Source organism: Bufo bufo, chromosome 6 (genome assembly GCF_905171765.1).
Source record: "Bufo bufo chromosome 6, aBufBuf1.1, whole genome shotgun sequence".
Taxonomy (NCBI): Eukaryota; Metazoa; Chordata; class Amphibia; order Anura; family Bufonidae; genus Bufo; species Bufo bufo.
The window spans coordinates 325,196,054-325,218,945 of NC_053394.1; the positions used below are offsets into that span (position 1 = coordinate 325,196,054).

A 22,892-nucleotide genomic window follows, 5' to 3' on the forward strand; every position below is an offset into this window, starting at 1 on the left:
CTAATTTTCAGAAAAAAATAGAATTAAACTGCACTTTATGTCAAATCATTGGCCCAGTGGTCAATCTACAAAGCCATTTATGTATTGGTTTTTGCCACAATTTGCTTGAAGTCTTTGGGCTTTTACTGTTTTCTCTTGATATAAAAGTGCATAAAAAACTCATCCACACTTCTCAACCCTCTCATATATACCCCATTATAACCTTAGGGCATGGATTTGCTGTGCTGCTCTCGGCATACGTATAGAATATGTGAACCATTTGTTTCATTGAAACCTATCCATAAGACAATCTTTTAAAAAAAAACTACCCTTGATATGATGATATTCTTAAATAGATAGATAGAAGATTATAAATAGATAGATAGATAGATAGATAGATAGATAGATAGATAGATAGATAGATACCATATTTTTCGCCTTATAAGACTCACCAGCCCATAAGATGCACCTAGGTTTTACAGGAGGACAATAAGAAAAAAATATTTTTCATTAGACCTCAGCTAACAGCCCTAATCAGACCCTCAATGTTAATAGGACCCCGAACAAGACCTCAGCTCAGACCCCAATGTGAATGACCCCCAATCAGACCTTATATCAGCCCCAAGCAGCCACCACTGCCTCTCATATTAGCCCCAAGCAGCCCCCATTGCCTCATATCAGCCCTCTGTAGCCACCATTGCCTCATATGAGCCCTCTGTAGCCCCATAGCCTCTCATTTTGGCCCCCAGCAGCCCCCATTGCCTCATATGAGCCCTCTATAGCCCCCATTGCCTCTCATATTGCCCCCATTGCCTCATATGAGCCCTCTGTAGCCCCCCATATCCTCTCATATTGCCCCATTGCCTCATATGAGCTCTCTGTAGCCCCCATTGCCTCTCATATTGCCCTATTGCCTCATATGAGCCCTCTGTAGCCCCCATTGCCTCTCATATTGCCCCCATTACCTATGAGCCCTCTGTAGCCCCCATTGCCTCTCATATTGCCCCCATTGCCTCATATGAGCCCTCTGTAGCTCCCCATTGCCTCTCATATTGCCCCCATTGCCTCATAGGAGCCCTCTGTAGCCCCCTATTGCCTCTCATTTTGGCCCCCAGCGCCTTATGTTTAATAAAATAAATAAACCGGGGGGGCGTGGCCAGCCATGCAGGAGTGAGGACGTGTGTGCTGCGAGCTCCTCCATAGCACCGGAGTTAATCCACCGCCAGCAACCTTTTAAAGATGGGCAAAGTCCCTAAGAAAGGCAAGACCCGCTCTCTAGCCCCTCTGGCATCCTCACAGGGAGACATTCCCAGGCTCTTTGCCAGGCAACCTGCGACGCCGGGACCCGGTATGAATGAGCGCGCCAAGCGCTTCCAAGATGGCGCCGCCGGCCCTGAGGAAACTCCGCTCACAGAGACAGCCGAGCGGGAAGCTGAAAATTTGAATCAGCGGTCGCACCCACCGGATCGACGGAGAGCCCGGTCTGCGTCGGTGCCGACCCTAAGCAGCAGCCCTGACCGAGCCCAGACGCCGCATGTCCAGGAAGGAGAGTACCCTGGAGCACACGCTGAGCCGACATCCTCAGCCCAGGGGGGAGACCTGGCAGCTGCCACGATGTCTCCCTGCGACCCGGCGATACAGGTTAGTGAGGAGGAGTTCCCCCCGCTACAGAAGACTCCTCAGCTGACCCCTCACCCTGTTGTCTGGGGCCCTAGAACCCCCACCTCGCCCGCAGCTTCACTGAGCCCAGGGGTGGGATCTCCCGCTAGATCTCCCTGGTCAGATGCCCCAGCCAGCTTTATGGGGCACCCCCAGCCACAGAGGGATAATTCTCACTTGGGGCAACCTGAAGGGGTTAATGAGAAGACCTCAAATTTACCACAGGCTGCGGCCTCCTCCCAGTACGTGCTGCGGGAGCTTTCTTCTATTCACTCTCCTGAGCCGTCCCCAGCAAACTCCCCACACTGGTCCACGGGCTCATCATGGGACGGATCCCACCCACGCCATGATGGTGGCGCCTCCTCAGGCACACAGACCCTGGCTAACCCTGCAGCATCAGTCTTAGAAGGCTCTTTACCTTTGCCCCAGGGTTCTATGTCGCGCGCTCCTCCACCTGACGAGGACTCTCGGCCTCCTACCATGGCGGACTTGCGCAATCTGATGTGCTCACTTCCCACCAAGGCAGATCTTTCTAGTTTTGCAGCTAATATTTTACAAGAATGTAAAAAGGAATTCACACAAGTACGCTCTGAGATGGCCTTGATTGATACAAAGGTGGACACTGTTCAGCAGGAACATGATTCCTTGTCTGCAGATGTGCAGGTATTGAAAGACAAACTACAATCCCACGATGCACAGATACACGCCTTGCAATACCATCTGGATGATGTCGAAAACAGGAGCCGTCGCAATAATATTCGGATTAGAGGCCTGCCTGAGGCAATAACGCAGGCGGCTCTTTTATCTACCATTGTAAAAATCTTCAATGATCTTCTGGGACGTCCGCCAAGCTCCAGCATCGAGATTGACCGAGCTCATAGGGCATTGAGACCTCCCAATCCTGACCCCTCAAAACCAAGGGACGTCATCTGCAGAGTCCACTTTTACGCCATCAAAGATCAGATCCTACTCAAGGCCCGACAGATGTCGTCTCTTTCTTACGACGGTGTCCCCTTCATCTTGCTGCAGGACTTATCCCGCCACACCCTGGCCCAACGTGCTGCCTTACGCCCAGTGTTACACCTCCTCAAAGAGCGCAGCATCCCCTACCGTTGGGGCTTTCCTTTTGCCCTGCTTGCAGGCCCTAAAGAGCAAGTTGTCACTTTGCGGGACCCTACAGATCTTCCCCACTTTCTACAGCAGCTGGACTTGCCACCGGTTGAATTGGGACCCTGGCCTTCCCTCCTCCAGCCTACCCCTGAGGCGAGAGGGCGACAACGTCCATTGCATGCTGAAAAACCTCCCAATTCTTTGGCTCAGGCCTCAAGAGGACGGCGCCAGAAAGGATCGGAATACTCTGGTCGCAGATCCTCACCTCGCCTTACCACCTGAGGGACTCCCTGTTGTACCTGCCTGGGTCTACTAAAGCTCTAATATGCCGAATGTTTTTTTATTGGCTTTTAGCTGTTTGCCCATTCTCTTTATCTGTTTTTGTGCTTTAAACTTGCTGGTGCTTTTAAGTTCCCATCTGCATCCACTGGTGTTGTGGGGGGCCAGCTCCTGTCCGGCTGACACTTTTCCCCCCAAATAAGCAGAGACTTTCCCTTGGGGTCCCTTCCCCCCCAGGCGACAGCCTCTTTGGACCTTCGGGTCACATAAAACCACCCTATTCTCCCCTTTCTTAGGGTTACTCACCTGTTTGACTACTTCTAACTGTTGTTCTTCTATATTTGTTTTTTTCTTGTTGTTGATTGTCTCCCCGTGCCTCCCTTGTGTTTTTCTCCTTCCCCCCACCTCCCACAGCAATGGGGTCTCTGAAGATTGCATCATTCAACGCGAAAGGCCTCAACACTCCCGAAAAAAGGGCCCAGGTACTTCATCACTTCCATCGTCAAAAGGTACATATTGTCTGTTTCCAAGAAACGCATTTTAAGGAGGGTAGCGCCCCGAACATACGACATCGACACTACACCACCTGGCACTTTGCAAACAATGTGGTGAATAAGACCAAAGGAGTTGCCATAGCGATCCATAAGTCTTTACCCCACCAAGTGCTGGGGTGTACTGCCGACCCAGATGCAAGATATTTGGCCCTCACATTACTTATTGGAGGCCAGGAATTAACCTTCCTTAATGTATATGCCCCTAATCAAAATCAAGCCTCCTTCATTGTAAACCTCATTGATAACGTCATACCGATACTTAGGGGGACAACTATCTTATGTGGTGACCTTAACTTGACACTTGACCCGACACTTGACAATTCGACTGGACGTGCCTCTCTTACATATCCCACCATTAAAAAGGTAAAACGGGCACTGCTCCAACTACAATTGCGAGATGCCTGGAGGATCCAGCACCCAGTTGACAAGGACTACACCTTTTATTCTGCCCCCCATGGCTCATATAGTCGTATTGATCATATCCTTATCCAGCAGTCGGCCCTATCCTGGCTTGACTCCACACAAATAGGAAATATCCTCTGGTCGGACCACGCTCCCATATACTGCTCCTTGAATTTGCCCTTTCTCTCTAGGCAGGAATGGACATGGCGATTAAATGAGAGTCTCCTTCTTGACGCGGGGTGCGCTGCTGACCTTGCTAGCAGTATAACAAATTTCTTATCAGATCATAAGGAAGATTCTACCTCAATTCCGATCCGATGGGAGGCCTTGAAGTGTGTTCTTCGAGGTGTACTCATTAAGCACGGCGCCCGTCTCAAGAAGGAGAAAGCTCATTCACTTAAACTTGCTCTGCAAAGAGTCACCTCCCTGGAACTTGCCCACAAACGAGCACTTACCCTGCAAACCCTACATGATCTCCAAAATGCACGTATGGAAGCTAAACGTCTCCTAGATGTATCCTACAAACGTATGGTACAAGTTTGCAGGAGTAAATTCTACGAATACGGGAATAAAAGTGGTCGTATGCTGGCAAGGGCTCTAAAGGGAAGACTAGCAGCCTCCCATATTCCCGCTATCAAAAATGCCCAAGATCGTATGATCCACACATCCGCTGATATTGCGACTACTTTCCACTCTTTTTACTCGAAGCTCTACAACCTGCCCCAGCCGTCCCCTCAAATGGTGGGCAAACACCCCGACCAACCTCTCTTGCTCCCCAAACTTTCTGCGCTTGATTCTGCCACTATGGAGGCCCCATTCACAGACACCGAACTCCATACGGTACTTAAGTCACTCCCGGGTGGCAAGAGCCCAGGCCCTGACGGGTTCACGGCTAGGTTTTACAAGGCCTTTTCCTCTAATCTATCCCCTATTATGCTCCAGGTTTTCAATGGAGTGTCTCCTGGGGTCCCCTTCCCGGCGCAGACCACGGAGGCGCATATTACGGTCATTCCGAAACCAGGAAAGGACCCGCACCTATGTGCCAGTTATCGTCCTATCTCCCTGTTAAACGTGGATCTCAAGATATTCGCCAAATTAATGGCGAACAGATTGAATGCTTATTTGCCTTCCCTGGTTTCTGCTGATCAGGCTGGGTTTGTGCCGGGGAGGGAGGCCCGGGACAACACTCTTAAAACCCTAGACATTATCCATTATGCTAAATCCAAAAAGACCCCCCTTATGGTGCTTTCCCTAGACGCAGAAAAGGCCTTTGATCGGATATCTTGGAATGCCATCCATGAGACCCTTTCACATATAGGTCTAGGCCCAACATTCCTGTCAAAAATCCTGACATTATACCAACATCCCACCGCTAGAGTCAAAGTAAATGGTACCCTTTCCCCCCCCTTCCCAATCCATAATGGGACACGGCAGGGATGCCCATTATCCCCCTTATTATACGTTCTGGTTATGGAACACCTGCTGGCTTCTATTCGTGCCAATCCAGATATAACAGGAATAAAGATCGGATCACGAGAATATAAATGTGCGGCATTTGCTGACGATCTCCTGCTCTACATAACCAATCCTCGTATCTCCTTACCGTCCTTACTTCGGGAGGTAGCTCAATTTGGTACCTGGTCCAATTTCAAGATTAATATGTCCAAGTCAGAGGCCCTAGACGTCACTTTACCGAGCGAACTGACCCCTGCTCTTAAGGCTTCTTTTCCCTTTGCCTGGCCATCTAAAGGCATAACGTATCTGGGGATTAAAATAACAGCAGACCTCTCACATCTTCATAAATTGAACTTTGCGCCCCTCCTAGTACAGTTTCAAAAAGATTTAGATGGATGGCGTAAACGAGAATTTTCCTGGTTTGGAAGGATTAGTATTATAAAGATGACCCTTTTACCAAAACTATTGTACCTTTTACAAACTATTCCCCTTCACATACCGTCCACTTTCTGGTCCCAGCTCCGTAGGTGCTTCACACAATTCGTATGGGCCCCTGGTCGACCGCGGATAAAATGGGAAATAATGACCCGCACCAAGGAAACGGGAGGAGTAGGTCTTCCAGATTGTAGACTATACTATCACTCTGCAGCACATGCCCGACTGTTGGACTTGACATGTACCGATTCCCCCAAGGCGTGGGTGCAAATTACAAAAGATACTTCTACGTGTGCGGTATCAACCCTCCCATGGCTAATGGGCTCTCCACGCCAAACATTGTCACATTTGTCCTTCACTGCTCACCATACCCTTGCAACTTTAGCATCCATTGGTCGCCCATCCTCACTGATTGACCCTAAAGGCCCTCTGGTGCCAGTCACGGATCATCCTAGATTCCCCCCAGGACACTCTTCTAAACATTTTCTTCAAAGCTCAAGATTCCGACCGATCAGGTTTTGCCAAGTTCTCTCTGGCCCTACACTAAAACCCCTATCCCAAATTTTAGAGGCTCCACTAACCCGCAACTCCTTTGAACACATGCAGCTTCAACACTTCTACGCCTCTCTAAGTAGAACTCATACTCTGAACAGAAAACTCACTGAGTTTGAGCGGATGTGTATCTCCTCCTCAGTGACTTCACACCCCATATCCTCAGTATACAAACTTCTGATACACCAGCGATCCTCATGCCTTCCCCCATATTGTCAAGCCTGGGAGCGAGATCTGGGGAATCATTATACTCCAGCCCAGTGGAACAGATGCTTCCTTCTAACACACAAATCAACGGTTTCGGCCAAAGCTCAGGAAACGAGCTACAAAATTATATCCAGATGGTACCGAGTACCAGCACTACTCCATAAATGGTTCCCGACGGTGTCGGATCGTTGTTGGAGATGTCTGAATGAGGAAGGCACGATGATCCATATATGGTGGAACTGTAGCGGCTTAAGGCCCTTTTGGAACTTCGTTCATAGAATGATTAAAGAGATCACGGGTGTCCCTATCCAAAACTCTCCAGAAGCCCTTCTGTTATTCGACAGTGTCCTGAACGTCCCGGCATATAAAAAATCCCTTCTAAAATATATGGTTCAGGCAGCAAAGGCAGTGATTCCCAGACATTGGAAATCTTCTTCTCCCCCCTCACCTGAGGAGTGGTTTGACGAAATTGCCTTGTATCAGAGGTTGGAAGATCTCATTTGTATTACGCCCTCAGACACCACACGCTATGTACAGACTTGGGGCCCCTGGGAAGTCTTTCGTTCCTCAGACACATTTCGTGATGCGCAAGTTTAACCGCTTTAGCAGAAATTATACCCTTTCCCCTCCTTTCCTCCCCCCTAATCCCTTGTCTAATGTCTTGTCTGTCTATATGTTACTGAAATTTTACATGTCCATTTAGATACGTCTCACTCATATTCTTCCATGAGCTAAGCTATGTGATAACGGGTGTATACCCAACACAATTCTGTGGACATTATGTTTAAATTGATAACATTTTTTGAATGTGCATTTGTCTCTATTTTGGTTGTACCAGAAAAATTTCAATAAAACTTAAATTTGAAAAAAAAAAAAATAAATAAACCACTTACCTCTCCTGCTCCTGTACGCAGCCCCTCCTCACCGCCCGCTCTCTGTCTTCTTCCCATTGTTGGCTCTGCTGTGAACCGGCGCGCACAGCGTGAGGTCACAGAGGATCTTCACCGCTTCCTGGTCCTCCGGTACTAATGAGCGCTTCCATAACGGAAGCGCTCATTAGTATTTACCCCATAAGACGCAGGGGAATTTTTACCCCATAGGAGCAGGAGAATGGAAAGGACGGATTCGGCACATAACTGAGCCGAACGGAGCCTACGGACCCCATACACTATAATGGGGTCCGTTAGGTTCCCGCTCAGAGGAAGATTTTTGAATCGTAGACAAAAGTCCTGCGTGCAAAACTTTTGTCTCCGCTCCAAATTCATCTTCTGAGCGGAAACCTAACGGACCCCATTATAGACTATGGGGTCCTTAGGTTCCGTTCGGCTCAGTTATGTGCCGATCCGTCCTTTCCATTCTCCTGCTCCTAAACGGAGCAGGAGAACGGAAATCTGAACGCTGATGTGAACTCAGTCTTAAACACTGTCAAATTTCGATTTCAAGTTCTACCCAAATTCAGAATGAACCTGGCTCATGAGAGGTGCACTTTAAAGGGGTTCTGCCATGATTGATGTAAATAATTAAAATCATACATCATATAGTACATGACAACACCTTTCTGCCAAAGCTAGAACCTCACATGGGTCCAGAGATCTCCACATTCACTGCTCCCAATTGCTCTGTTAGATTCTCTTCAGCCTGACAGATCAGGGGCATGTTCTTTCTGCCGCAGCTCTCTCCCTGTAACTGCCACAGCTTCCTACAGAACATATGGCTGGTAGTAGTTGAAGATTTAATGTGACCATGTTCAACCAGTTCAGTGAAGTGGACAAGAAATAAGGAAAAGAACAAACAGCAGGTGGCGCTATACCGATAGATTTTATTGAATAGCTCATTAACTGTACTAAATTTTTTATTACATGCAATTACAAAAGTTTTCAGATCCAGGTGCTTGTTTGAAAAATGTAGATTATATTTTGCGACACAACCCCTTTAAGTATTGCAGCTTTGTTTTTCCACTCTACAGCCATTTCTATACCATATACCATCTTTTCTGTTTTTAGATTATAAAACAGTAGTCTTCCCATCACCCACATGAACTGAACACTGTATTATCGGTAATGTGGAAGGCATATATTATACCCCTGGAACACTGCATCAATAATTTTCCACCTTACGACAGAGATAGACTTTTATGTATAGGCAATGTATATGTGATGATTATGTTCTTTCACTTCTGTTTAAAAAAATGTTATCGAGCTGGAAAACTGTCAGCGGTTTTCCAAGCATTCGAGGTCTTTGATCTGTATCAAAAACCATGTGAACTCCTTAATAGAGAGTCAGATGCCGGTATGTCATACTATTGTTTAAAATACTGTCATTGAGCACAAAGCACTTACTACTGTACCTTGTATGTCTAGCATAGGCCTAGCTGTGATATTACAATGTGTTGCTAGTGGTTTTGCATAGGACTGCAGTTTAACCTTTTATCATTGTGGTAAAAAAATTGCCAATTCAACTCTGCTTTGCCCGCTTCTTCCCGGCAGGTACAGTTGCTGGAGTAGCGCTGGCCTGCTCCTCTTCATTCCGAAATTCTGCTGCCCTTCCTCCTGCTGCCTGTTGAACACTCACTCCCTCTGACTCATAAAGGGCCAGCTTGTGTACCTTAGTCCTCCTTAGCCAATGGCTGGCCACCTTAGGGTATTTCCCTGTGGAAAGCTGCCTGAGCAATAGGTTCTAGTATTCTAGTGTCCTGAAAAGATGTGTCATTATCTTATTTGCCTGCCCGTGTACCAAAGTCTGCTTGTTTCTGGATTTAACCCTTCTCTGCGTGATTTTTTAGACTGTTTGCTGGATTGCTTGTACACTGTCTGCCCTGACCTCATCTTGTTTACTTACTATGGTTTTGCCTGATCCCTCAGTGTTTCCTATGTTTTGCCTGATTCCCCAGTGCTCTGTGTCTGTGTATTTTAACCTCCATGGATCAGCAGCGTCTGAAGTGAGAGGTAGCAGCCTCGTGGTTCCCCTGCAGCGGAGTCCAGATCTCTGTATAGGAGTTAAAATCAGTTCAGTAGCACAGTGGATCCACATCTGCTTTAATAACCACTGGATGTCATGGTCACTGGATGTCAATGTTTGCTTTACATACAAGTCCTTCGATTAAGAAAGAGAGGGCAATGTAAGCCTATTGCATAACCGTAACTCATATAATACAAGAAAGGTTAATTGATCTATTGATCTGTGCTATATCTGGTGTTATTACCATTGTGTTTGTGTTCCGGGGGCCTGACACGTAATAGAAACATAATCATTAATTATTTCATTATAAACGGCTTAATAATCTGGTTCTTATTTCTGGCAGATTTTTACTACTGAAAGAATTTCACTCCTGAAAGCAACCCAAGGAATGGGGAGTTTGCCCAGCAAAAGGGGATATTCAGCTATAGAGGCCACTATGTCCAGCGCTCAGATAAACCCCATTGGTAAGAATTGGACATTTTTTTAATCTCTTAAAAGGGGTTTGCTTTCCTAAAGTCGTCTATGGTACAATTTAGTCTTGAGCTTCAATTTTGGGGGTTTCTACATTGGATGCTTGCAATAATGTCCCTAATCTATGGATAAGGTATAAGTACATAATTAGTACCCTCCCTGCAGTCACAGTCCTAATAGGACTAAGTTGTAGCATAGCGATATTAGGAAATTAGAGTGTTTATTAATCGATCTGCACTGACGTAGTCCCGGAGGACCACTTTAGTCCACAGAACCCTCAGCACTGCATATACTGCACCGTTAGTTCTTCTGCAGCCAGGAGGATATTGTTCTTCCTCTTGTCTGATGCCTTCAACTGATAAGCGTGAAGGAGTTAATGTGCAAAGGATATAAATGTATTGTTAGAAATTTCTCCAGAATTGTGCTAAAAAAAAAAAAATACCATCGTCTTTTCCACTTCAAAGTGCCCTTCTTCTGTATGCTGTGCCAAGAGCCTGCCTCCACTGTGCTCGGTGGCAGTATTCATATTTTCCACCACTCATTGCGAAAGACAACCCAATGCAAATAGTAGACAACAAAGCACTGTGTGATAATCAACCATTATCTGAACACAGGCCAGCTTTCAAGATAGCATCATCATAGAATACTGTATAATATTACCCCTTCCATTTGAAATATGCATGCATCCACACAAAGTTTCCATTCCAAATATATATTGTATCAAAAGTGTTTGTATTCTATTGCCATAGAGATCTGCATACTGTATGAGCTTGTTAGATAAGGAAAGACTTTCCTAATCTCATTGTCTATGAGACTGGCTCTTGGATCAAAATATTTTGTTCATGCATGGAGCTGTTTTACATGCCATATAGTATATCTCTTCCAACTTTTAGATCCAGAGTCAGGAACACTCCTCCACTACAATTAGTATCTCTTAGGCTCAGTCTTAGCTCTTCATTCAGTGTCCTTTTGGCCTTGGGGTTCTAATTGTCAACATGCCTTCATAGGGAAGCACAGCAGACTACACATGCCTATACAGAAACACAAACATACAGTATGTATACCATGTGTTTTTTTTTAACAATGGCACTCTATACAGAGGGATACATCAAAATGTTCTATGAGAGGTATACATTGGGAAAGCGCACCTCTGGATGGAATGCTTGAAAGCTCTGAAGAGATTCTCCTACATTTTGGATCATTTCATTCCAGTGTCTGCAAGGTCCCAAAGTGGGTACATTTTCTTGTACTATAGAGGCAATAATGAAAGGCTTTGTGCCCATCATTAAAAAAATTACTAAAATGTTCCAGGCATTCATGATACTTCAAAGATCTCCACCCCACTGTTAGATGCCTACACCGAAAGCCCAGCTGTTGAGAAGTACCCCCCACCTGGCGACACTATTATCTTAATAGGCTAATTTGGAATAGTCTGCAGTCTATAGGGTGCCAATGTCCTACCATGCCGTTAGGCACAGCCATGGGGAATTTGTCAGAAGATGACTGCTAGGAGCCACCAGGATGAGATCTATTCACAGCAATGCATTATGGAATTGCTGATGGATGTGGATTTTAAAATCATGCGAAGTCTGCTTCTTGTCTTCTGCAAGCAGACACTTCAGAAGACCTAGCAATAGCTCAGGAATCAGCTAAAACTCTCAGATAAAGGACTACTGTAAATGTTTTTTTCCACTCACTCTCAGCATCCTCATCATTGACAGTCTATGCAGAACTGCTCACTAAGCTGCATGTTCAAGCACACAGTGTGACGTTCTCTATAATGTACAAACATGGCTTTCTGTTTTTCAGTAGTGGACAAGTGCGTGTTTGTGGCTTTGTACAATTTTCCTGCGGGTGGTCAAGGCGATTTCAGCATTCGACTCGGGGAGCAGCTGAACATCCTTTCTGAGTAGGTGACCTCAAACTGCTGTGGTTTTTTCCTGCAAGCTCAACATGACGCAAATAAATACATTTTCTGGTTACTATTCTCTGAGATACTCACTTAACCCAAGCTTAGGCATAATCCATACATATGGCCTCATACACAAGACAGTCATGTGCACAGAGACTGCATAGAAGCATAGGGAGTCCCTATAGCTCCATACTTCAGAACCATAGGGACTCTGGGTGCTGCCCCATGAAACATCCATATGGCACTGTATTATGGATATACAGTACTTGCATTTTCAGGGAAAATCCGTATGAAACCAGAGACATACCGAGGTATAGTAGTGCCTGGTTGTCTGCTATAAGTGCCCTATTACAGCTCCAGCTGAAGTGTGCATGAGGAGTCCATAGTTTCAGTTCATTCATTCATTCTAAAATGTAAAGGGGTTATCCCATGAATAGTAGTATATGACAACCTGTTTCTAATAATGTAAAAATAGGTGACCGGTGTTTGTTAATGTTTTCCAGGGATGGTGACTGGTGGAAAGTAAAGTCAGTTTCTACTGGGCAAGAGTGCTACATGCCTAGAAAGTATGTTGCCAAGGTGTACAACAGGTAAGTGTATGTGTGTCATGTCATGATAGTTACAACTGCACAATACACTTGGAACATAGGGGCTACGGGCTTTCTTGGAACATAGGGGCTACGGGTTCAAATCCAACCAGGGCAATATCTGTCTAAAAAATTTTTTAAAGTCTCTATCTAGTGGCAATATTATAGGTAAGGAAGGTCACATCTGTATGTAGCAGTTTGTTGGTGTGACCTTACCGTTAGATGAATGCATACAGTATCCTTAGTTACTACCTTAAATGAGCCAAAATTGTGGCTAAATTTGTCCCAAAAAAACTGGCGCACCATATATGCCTTACTCCAGATTTAGTATGGGTTTTAAATACTTTTTGTTCCTTGTTTGACAAGGGGTGTGTCTTAGTGGACATTGGGGTGTAGCCTAAAATGTGACAACATGCACCAAAATTTAGCCAATAAATGATGGTGCAAAGTAGGCCAAACAATAGGTAGCATAAAGTTAGACAAAAGGTTTTAACCAAATTCATTACACAATGCGAGCCACTGGGATACATTTGGGTCATCTTTAGGGTGTCTAGTCTAAATATCAACCTAAATATTAGACATCGGGCCTCATTTATTAACTGATATATGCTACTTTTGTGACATATATCAGTCGAAGATTTTGTTGCATGCCATTTTGCAGCAAAATCTGCTACTTTTCCCAGCTCACGTCACTTTTCCAACAGATCAAGAAAAGGGGGCTTGGCGTACAAAATGGCTTAAATCTACGCTAGCAAGGGATCTGGTGTAGCTTTCAGTCTGTTGCACAGCCTGCTGGAGGAAGCACCAAACATATGTAGAGGCCTCCAGCAGCACAGACAGACTGCGGAGAACGCCGGTCTTAATAAATGAGCCCCATAGTTTGTAAATCTGCCCCTATATATTGACCTTATCTGCACTCCTATGAGAAAGATACCACATTCATGTGTTGCGAAACCTCTCCTGTGCATAATTTCAAGAATTGCCCAAAAAAATTCTTATGGTTTTACATATAACTTCCCCAATACAAATATATCACAAAAAATACTGTCCACAACGTGACACATAAGGAATCAGGTAATTTCTAACCTCAAGTTCCCTGTTCTTTTACAGGTGGTTATATAAAGGTATAAACCGGGAGAAAGCAGAAGAGCTGCTTCTGGTGAACTGCAACCAAAGTGGTTCCTTCTTGATTCGAGAAAGTGAAACCAGAAGAGGTACAGTTTGAATGATAACCAAGTAATTGTTCCTTTCTGAAAAATGACAGTTCACACACACCACATTAAAATAAACATAATAATAAAAAAAAAAGTAAGGGTAAAATACAATCTGATAAATTAAAGGGATTCTCCTGGATTTTTATATGGTCTTTAGGATAGGTCGTCAATACCAGATTGGCGGGGGTCCAACTCTCTGCACCCTCAGAATCACTACTTCTGAATACTGCTGCTTTCACTGTAATGGCAGCAGCACTGCACAGCAGCACTAGACAGTAGACGGAGCTGTGTAGGTCCAGCACCGGAACTACTACAGAACTGCTGATTGGCGGGGGGGGGGGGGGGGCAGAGAGTGGGAACCCGCTGATCTGATATTAATGGCCTATACTGAGGATAGGGCATGAATAGAACAATTCTGTAGAACCCATTTAATTATTTGGTGGGTTAGCAAGAAGTAGAGGACAGAAGACAGAGGGAGGTTGGTTACAAACGACTGCGGGATCAGGTTACATGGGTCTTGTTTATGGTCTCAAACAGTAGCCAGCTCACCACATCCAAGGTGCTTTGGTCAGGAGATGTGTTTTAAAGAGGTTGATATATCTGCCCCGTCAGCACTGGTGGTGATGTCAGAGTTCACAATTGATCACAGGTGTGATGTAGGGGAGTGCCCAGATCTATACTATTAGTAATGGCCTCAGAGCCTGAAATGCGTAAACTGACTTTACTGTTTTGTGAAGGTGGTTTCCTTGCTTTTAATGGAGATTCAATAAAAGATAAAGTCTTATGAAAAGGCAGAAATGCCGTTCTTTCTCTTCAGTTATAGACGGACACTTCTATCTTTTTTTTCACAGAGAAAAAAAGTTGTCTATTTTTCCAGACGTCCAGAAAGTTATGGGCAGTTGGCAACCTTGCTATACATACTTTTTCCTGTACTCTAACACAAATACGCCATCCGTTCCTCCCCATCATACATTTAGAGGGGTCCACAAAGTTGCCAAGTTTCATGGTGGCATCCTTATATTTCTGACCACAGACCTAGGGGTAGCCTAGTGTCAGCGTGAAAGCTATGAAAAACAGCTACTTCTATCTCAGCTTTCTGGCCTGCTGTGAGTGCAACATGGGAGAATAGGATATTAAGGAGAAATGCATACCTCACAACTTTTTGGATGGTCAAAGAGGGACACTTAGGCTAGGGCTACACAGTGACAATGGTGTGATGGCCAGGATCGCTGAGTTGTGGTGATCCCATAGAAATGAATGCTGCAAGAGATCCAGGTTGTCGAGTAGCCATAGCCAGGGCCGTTTGAAGGAATTTGGGGGCCCCAAGCAAAATAGACATGGAGGCCCCCCCCCCTCCACACCTTACGCACGCAAAGCCTACAGGAACCACAGTATAGCCATACAGTTTAAGTTCACCCACACTTTATATAAAATAAAAAAGGAGGTTTACAGTGCAAATACTGTTGTTGCATTTAATGTGCATGAAATTTGAACAGTGCCATCCACAGATCTCCCCCCTAAACAGTGCCATCCACAGATCTCCCCCCTAAACAGTGCCATCCACAGATCTCCCCCCTAAACAGTGCCATCCACAGATCTCCCCCCTAAACAGTGCCATCCACAGATCCCCCTCCCCTAAACAGTGCCATGATGGCACTGTTTAGGGGAGGGGGGGGGGTCTGTGTATGGCACTGTTTAGGGGGGAGGGGGGATCTGTGGATGGCACTGTAGGGGGATCTGTGGATGGCACTGCCATACACAGATCCCCCCCTAAACAGTGCCATCCACAGATCCCCCCCAAACAGTGCCATCCACAGATCCCTGCTCCCCTAAACAGTGCCATGATCATCATGATGGCACTGTTTAGGGGAGGGGGGATCTGTGGATGGCACTGTAGGGGGATCTGTGGATGGCGCTGTTTAGGGGGGAGATCTGTGTGGATGGCACTGTTTAGGGGGGGGGGGGATCTGTGGATGGCACTGTAGGGGGATCATCTGTGGATGGCACTGCCATCCACAGATCCCCCTACAGTGCCATCCACAGATCCCCCTCCCCGACGCTCACAGCACAGCAGTATATTTATAAACGAATCAGTAACTACTTTAATCATTGCTCAAGTCATTACTGAGCTCTTTACTAGGATTGTTTGGATATCTCTGACTCTTACTTTGTCTTAGCTCCGGTAACAACAGCAGGCAGTGCAGGCGGCGCTCACTCACTGACGTCACGCGCCTGCGCCGCCTAGTGGGAGGAGCAGGCGCGTGACGTCAGTGACAGTGAGTGAGCGCCGCCCCCCGCACTGCCTGCTATTACCGGAGTCCGGAGCTAAGACAAAGTAAGAGATATCCGAAATAATCCAAGTAAACAGCTCACTCAGCAATGCCAATGAGCAATGATTAAAGTTAAAGTAGTCGGGGCCCTGTATATTCTAACCCCCAGGCAAGCGTCCCTGTCACCATGGGAACGCTTGGGGGTTAGAATATACCATCGGATTTGAGTTTTTTACGATCTCACTGAGCTCGAAAAACTCAGATCCGATGGTATATTCTAACCAGGCAAGCGTCCCCGTCACCATGGGAACGCCTGGGGGTTAGAATATTTTATACCATTGGATCTTCTGAGTTACTCTGCTTGGCCAGCTCGGGGCCCCAACCAGCTCGGGGCCCCAAGCAATTGTTTGTTTTGCCTGTCTGTTAGCGACGGGCCTGGCCATAGCCTTAATGTTCATTGTGTGAAAGTAAATTTTCCTCTATATTTATACACTTTAATAGTTTTCTTAGTGCATAATAGTGCAAAAATTATCTGAATATAGAAATTTCTAAAATCCAAATTGCATCAAATAATGAAATAATATACAAGGTGGTGTCTAAAATACAGATAGGAAACAGAAACCACTTTCTTGATCAATATTGTAAATGTAACAATGCAAATCTATAACTCAGATAAAAAAGAGGGACATTTAAGGAGAAAAGAAGGACAGAGGGACTTGGGTCCACAATAGAGACTGCCCCTCCAAAAGAGGGACACTTGGGAGGTCAGGAACTGCAGATTGTGATGAATGGAGTCATAGTCTATAAACTAGATGTCTGTCAAATCAGTTTAAGGGGTCGAAGAGCACTGTTGTCTGCCCTCAGGAAGTCCTCACACCTGTCAAACGCTATGTGGTATGAGCTGTGGAAATGTTGCATTGAAGACATTAGCAACAGGAAACCATATAGCCTGGTGTTCATACGCAGGTGCAGTACACTGTTTGTTCAGCCACTGTCATATCTAAGTGGGGTGTATTTTGCTGGATAACCATAAAAAAGTAGCAAGTATACATAACTCCAATGGGGTTTGCTGTAGTAGAGTAATGTCACAGTGTAGTAGAGGGATCTAGTGGTATAGTTGTATGGTGTAGTAGAGTAATATGGTTGTATGAGTGTAGTGGTAAACTATACCAGGGTTATGTAAGGGTGTAGAATCGGGATGTTTTGGTATATGGTATATGGTATATAGAATGTAATACTATATTGGGCATTACATTTTTTGTAATAAAGTTAATATGTCTGAAAACTGACATGTAGTCATTGTATAATAAGATCTGGGGATCGACCTCCACCACAACCATCAATGTGCTGACTATAGGACACCTATTTATATAAAATATGTCTTGATTACAGGATGTTACAGTTTATCAGTTCGGAAATCAAATCAAGCTACGCTGGATTCTATCAAGCATTATCGCATTAATCAGCTACAAAATGGCTGGTATTATATTTCTCCTCGTCTGACCTTTTCAACACTCCAGGATATGGTGGACTACTACTCTGGTGAGGCCATGGTTTAAAAAGTAATAATACAAGGACGTGAAAGGCTAGTTTCACCCAGGAGGCAGAACAATCCGGCAGGCTGTTCTGGCAGAGGAGTTCTCTGAATCCAGCTTAGTCGGATACTGCCGTTCACCACCAGGGCCCATTGACTATATTGGGAACCAGTGGGGATCCAACTGCTCCCCAGCATTTATGCTAAGATTTGGCTGGAGAATAACTGTTAGGCACAGTGATATTTGCCTGGCCGAATCTCGGCACAAAATCCAGAAAGCAGCTGGATTCACATTATAGTCTATGGGGTCTGGCGTGCACTTGGAACTATCCGGCTAGGCTGGATCTGGAGACCTCCGGCAGGCTGTTCTTTGCCGGATTGGTCTGCTACCTGTGTAAAAGACGCCTTAGATCCTTAGATCATAAAAACATGACTGCTTTCTTCCAGAAACTGCACCACTCTTATCTGGTATTGCAATTACTGAATAAGGCTGAGACAAGTGTTACTGCACATAAGAACATATATAAAAGATGGAGATCAACCAATGCTTCTGTCATCTATGGTGGTGAAATGCACCGCAATCCATTTATCTAATGCATGTACTTATTTTGTTTCCTCTTTAAGAAATGGCAGATGGAATTTGCAGCATCTTAAAGGAGCCCTGTGCTGTACAAGGAATTATTCCCCCTGCTGCTCTGACATCAGTACCCGTCATTGTCCGGAAACCAACACTGAACTGGAGAGATCTAGATAGGTAAACTACAGAATGAAATCCCAAATGACCACATACATTAAGTGGATCTTCCTTATTTCTTCTATTATTATGAAAGTGTCAAAATTATTGATTGTGACTTAGAGTCAGGGACATATATGAGGAAAAGGTGCCCCAGAGCAGAATAAAGCCTGGAGGCCAGTTGTGGCACCTGTGAAAGAGAATGACTTTGCATATTGCCCAAGGGGTAGGATGATAGTCCCTGACCAGACAGCCTTGCTGTTTATTCTGGCATTTGACACAGCTGAACAGACTTACATTACTACAGGTTCTGTATGTGAGAACATTTGTACTTGGCACCATTTGTGGGAAGGGCACATTGTGGGTTTATGCTTTTACTGTATATAGACCCTGAAGGCCTCAGTTAATTATTTAGTTAATATTCATCATCCCGCACAACACATTCTCATGGCCGCTTATGTTGAATAGTGCCCTGTACAGAGAATTTATGGTGTACTGAAATGCAGTGTACAAATAACCATATCAAACAGTGCTCCAAATGCAAACAGTACCATACACTGGCCAAATAACACTTCTATACAATTGTCTAAATATCCGGGCTACTCTATTGTGCCACCACCACCATATACAGTACTTTAAAAATAATATTCTATATACTGACTAAATAGCAACGCCCCACAGTGCCTTGGTAACTAACACTATACATATAATAATACTAACCAAAAGTCACCAACTAAGGCTACTTTCATAACTGCGGAACCTAAATTCAACTGCCTAATCCGGCAGCACCGTGCAGTGGTTTGTGTCCAGCCGATTCTCCTTATTTTTGCTAGAATCTACTCCAGATCCCATTATACTTAATGGGGCCGGCAGAAATTCCGTTAGTATCCGGCAGTGCCAGATCCGGAGAATTCTGGCAGGCTGTTCTCTGCCAGAATTCACGCTGTAGGTGTGAAACTAGCCTAACAGTGCCATCAATAAAGTAGTTTAAAAACCATGCTATAGAACAGTGATGGTGAACCTTTTAGAGACCGAGTGCCCAAACTGCAACCCAAAACCCCTTTTTATGTATCGCAAAGTGCCAATACCTCAATTTAACCTGAATACTACAGTCCCACATAGTATATCTTCCATGTACTCTATTATTTAGCCATAATAGCCTGCTACATTTAGTGCGTTGCCTGTGCTGTTGTTCACAGTGCGCCCTGCGCTGATGAATGGCAGGAAAAGTCTAAGGCATATTGGTACACCATAGACTATTTCCAGGGTGCGGGTGCCCACAGAGAGGGCTCTGAGTGCCGCCTCTGGCACCCGTGCCATAGGTTCGCCACCACTGCTATCGAATGAGGAAGATTTGAGGTGGTGACAAGCTGCAGATATCAGGCCATCTGTAATGACCTACGTGACATACAGGTCACACATTCCTAAGGCTGGCACTGCACAGGCTGCACATAAAACAATGTATATAGCTCATGATCCAGTGGGACAAATTTACTACTGGAAAGACAACCCCAACCATAGAAGCTCAGGGGTAAATACCGGCAGTGTGGGAATAAGTAAACAGGTAAATACATTATAGGAAGAGAATCGGAGTGAAGGCACTAGACCTAGTTATAGCCATGTTGGAGATTTGTGAGGAACTGTATGGAGTGTGAAGTCCAGGATGTTAAAGTAATCTACCAAACTGTTTTCAATACTCTCATGCCTTTCTTCTATCCCTCAGCTCTGCCCTGTTTAGTGGCAATACCAACTTAGATGAAGAAGATTGTCCGGTGAGCTTAGGTCTCCGAGAGGCGGTCAGTTCTTACATGTTTATGACAGAAGACATGGACTCAGTGACAGCTCTGGAGAGAGAGCATCTGTGGAAGGCATAAGCTATGGCTTCTCACTCAACTATCTCACATCAGTGTTTGGGAAATGAACAATTTTCATGAGCCAATGGACTTAAGTGAACCAGTTCCTGTTCAGCTCAACATCGCCGGCCGATGCAGTTTGAAAGGTGCCGGAATGGACATTACTATATTTATGGCGGCTGTGCTGCTTTTCAGTTTCTGTGTGTTTTAAAGACGTTTGTGTTCTCTGTTAGAAGCTTTCAAATTGTCTATTATAAAATAAATGTCCTCTCCTGTCTTGGACGGAGCAATACATGGCCATCATCGATCAGATACAAGAAAGACTTTGGTGAAATCAAAATGTGAACATACTTGATGAGCCTCATTAGTAAATATGGAGGGACTTTGTGAATGTGTGAGCTTGTCCCATATGCTGGCCCAGTCTTATGATTAACAGACCAGTAAACACTTATGTGGGTTAATTCACTGAAATTTATAGGAAATCCCTAGGAATGCATCAAAATCCCTGATTTCAAAGAAATTTAATGTGAAGCTCCAACTACGAGATACTTCAAATATAAAACTAGTGCAATGTGCTGCCCCCCACCCCAGGGCTGATCATGTACCAAGTTTATAGGAATGCATCCAGACAATAAGTGATCTTTCTCTTGGTTCCAGCAGGTTTTGGGATAACTGGCAGGCAAGTTTGAATATTCTACTTTCTCCTTCTCTGCTGTGTTAGGCTCGGTTTTAGTCTGATAGCTGGACTCTGCAGCGATTCTGGTACCTTTGGAGTGGGGTGTCTTTGGCTGTTGACCCCCTTGTGACCCTCTATCTGTAAATCTGTAAGGAGTCATGGTGCTCTATAAGCTGCTTCCTTCTGGAATGACTCCTGCTGCAGGAGGGGGGCCTTCCCCTCGCTGCTACATCTTTACACGTCTGTTTCCAACACTTGCATCCACTAAGACTGACTAAACACCTCCTGCAGTCCCTACCTTGGTTGGAAGGACTAGCCCACTTCTGCCCAAGAAGGGGAGAATGGAATGGTAATTTCCATTCTATCTAAAGATATCTCTCACTCCGCAAGATACACAACGCCACCTGCTGGACAACCAGGCACAGTACATGAAATACAACGAATAACAGTTAGGCCTCATGCACACGAACGTATTTTGTTTCTGTGTCCGTTCCTTTTTTTTTTTGCGGATAGGATGTGGACCCATTTATTTCAATGGGTCCGTAAAAAATGAGGACAGCACACCGTGTGCTATCCGCATCAGTATATCCGTTCCGTAGCCACGCAAAAAAAGTAGAGTATGTCTTACATGCACATGCACACAAACATTGTTTGTTTCCGTGTCCGTTCAGTTTTTTTGCGGATAGGATGCAGACCCATTCATTTCACGGTCGTATGCATGTAGCCTTAGGCCTCTTTCACACAACCGTTTTTTTTTTTTCGTTTACAGGCCGTTTTTTACGGTCCTTATACGGAACCATTCATTTCAATGGTTCCGCAAAAAAAAACAGAATGTACTCCGTATGCATTCCGTTTCCGTATTTCCGTTCTGTTGAAAGATAGAACATGTCCTATTATTGCCCGCAAATCACGTTCTGTGGCTCTATTCAAGTCAATGGGTCCGCAAAAAAAACAGAACACATACAGAAATGCATCCGCATCTCTTCCGTATCCGTTCCGTTTTTGCAAAACCATCTATTGAAAATTTTATGCCCAGCCCAATTTTTTCTATGTAATTACTGTATACTGTATATGCCATATGGAGAAACGAAAACAAAAAAACAGAACAATGGATCTGTGAAAAACGGACTGCAAAACACTGAAAAAGCCATACAGTCATGTGAAAGAGGCCTAAAGGACCTGGAGTAAATACAAAGATTATTAGACCAGTGTGCCTCCAGTTGTTGCAAAACTACAACTCCCAGCATGCCCACACAGCCAAAGGCTGTCCGGGCATGCTGGGAGTTGTAGTTTTGCAACAGCTGGAGACACACTGGTTGGGAAACACTGTATTAGACATTAGAGATAGAGATGGCCTTGCGGTTCGCCCGGCGGTCGTTTCGCGGCGAACTTTGCGTGTTGGCGATTCGCCGAACATGCGAACGTATGGAGAAATTTGCACCCACCATATTCTTTTACATTGTGAAGAACTTTGACCCATGACACATCCATCAGGTGGTACAGGACAGCCAATTGAGACATTTCAGCACATGGACATACCCCCTACCTTATAAATAAACCTGATCTGGCCGCCATTTTACATTCCGTCTTTTGCCAGTGTAGGGAGAGGTTGCTGTGTGGAGCAGGGACAGGCTGTTAGGGACACCAAACGGTAGTGAATAGGGCCACAAAAGTAATTTTAAGGACTAGTATAGGTGCGCTATCGATATGTGTGATACACAGAGGGGAGCGATATACTTATACTTTTATAATGAGTCAAAAACACATAGATCTATATAGGGACCCGCAAAACACTTACGGACGTGTGAATGGACCCTCATAGTAACATTATTAAAGGTTACGTTTTATCTTTATGTATATTCTAATGGATTGCCTTCCTTGTACAATGTTATAATATACTTTCTATGTTAGAAAGTATATTATAGTGCATTTGTATTGTGTGGCAGTTGTGTGCGGTTCTGCTGCGATACCGCGGGTATATAGAGGGACGAGCGTTATTGGAACAAATAATTTCTACTGGTGTGATATACCAGTCGCCCCCCAAAAAAACTG

At 44.9% G+C, this 22,892-nt stretch overlaps 1 protein-coding gene across 1 annotated transcript in view; it reads left to right on the forward strand.

Moving 5' to 3' along the window:
- SLA2 (Src like adaptor 2) overlaps nt 1–20,781 on the forward strand; it is a 34,174-nt gene extending 13,393 nt beyond the window's left edge. The window contains exons 2-8 of the mRNA XM_040435967.1: nt 9,934–10,054; nt 11,871–11,970; nt 12,477–12,563; nt 13,671–13,774; nt 17,437–17,586; nt 18,203–18,332; nt 20,035–20,781. Coding sequence (XP_040291901.1) covers nt 9,979–10,054; nt 11,871–11,970; nt 12,477–12,563; nt 13,671–13,774; nt 17,437–17,586; nt 18,203–18,332; nt 20,035–20,185 — 798 coding nt within the window. The 5' untranslated portion in view covers nt 9,934–9,978 and the 3' untranslated portion in view covers nt 20,186–20,781. The remainder of the gene's footprint in view (nt 1–9,933; nt 10,055–11,870; nt 11,971–12,476; nt 12,564–13,670; nt 13,775–17,436; nt 17,587–18,202; nt 18,333–20,034) is intronic.
- Nucleotides 20,782–22,892: the final 2,111 nt, after the last annotated feature.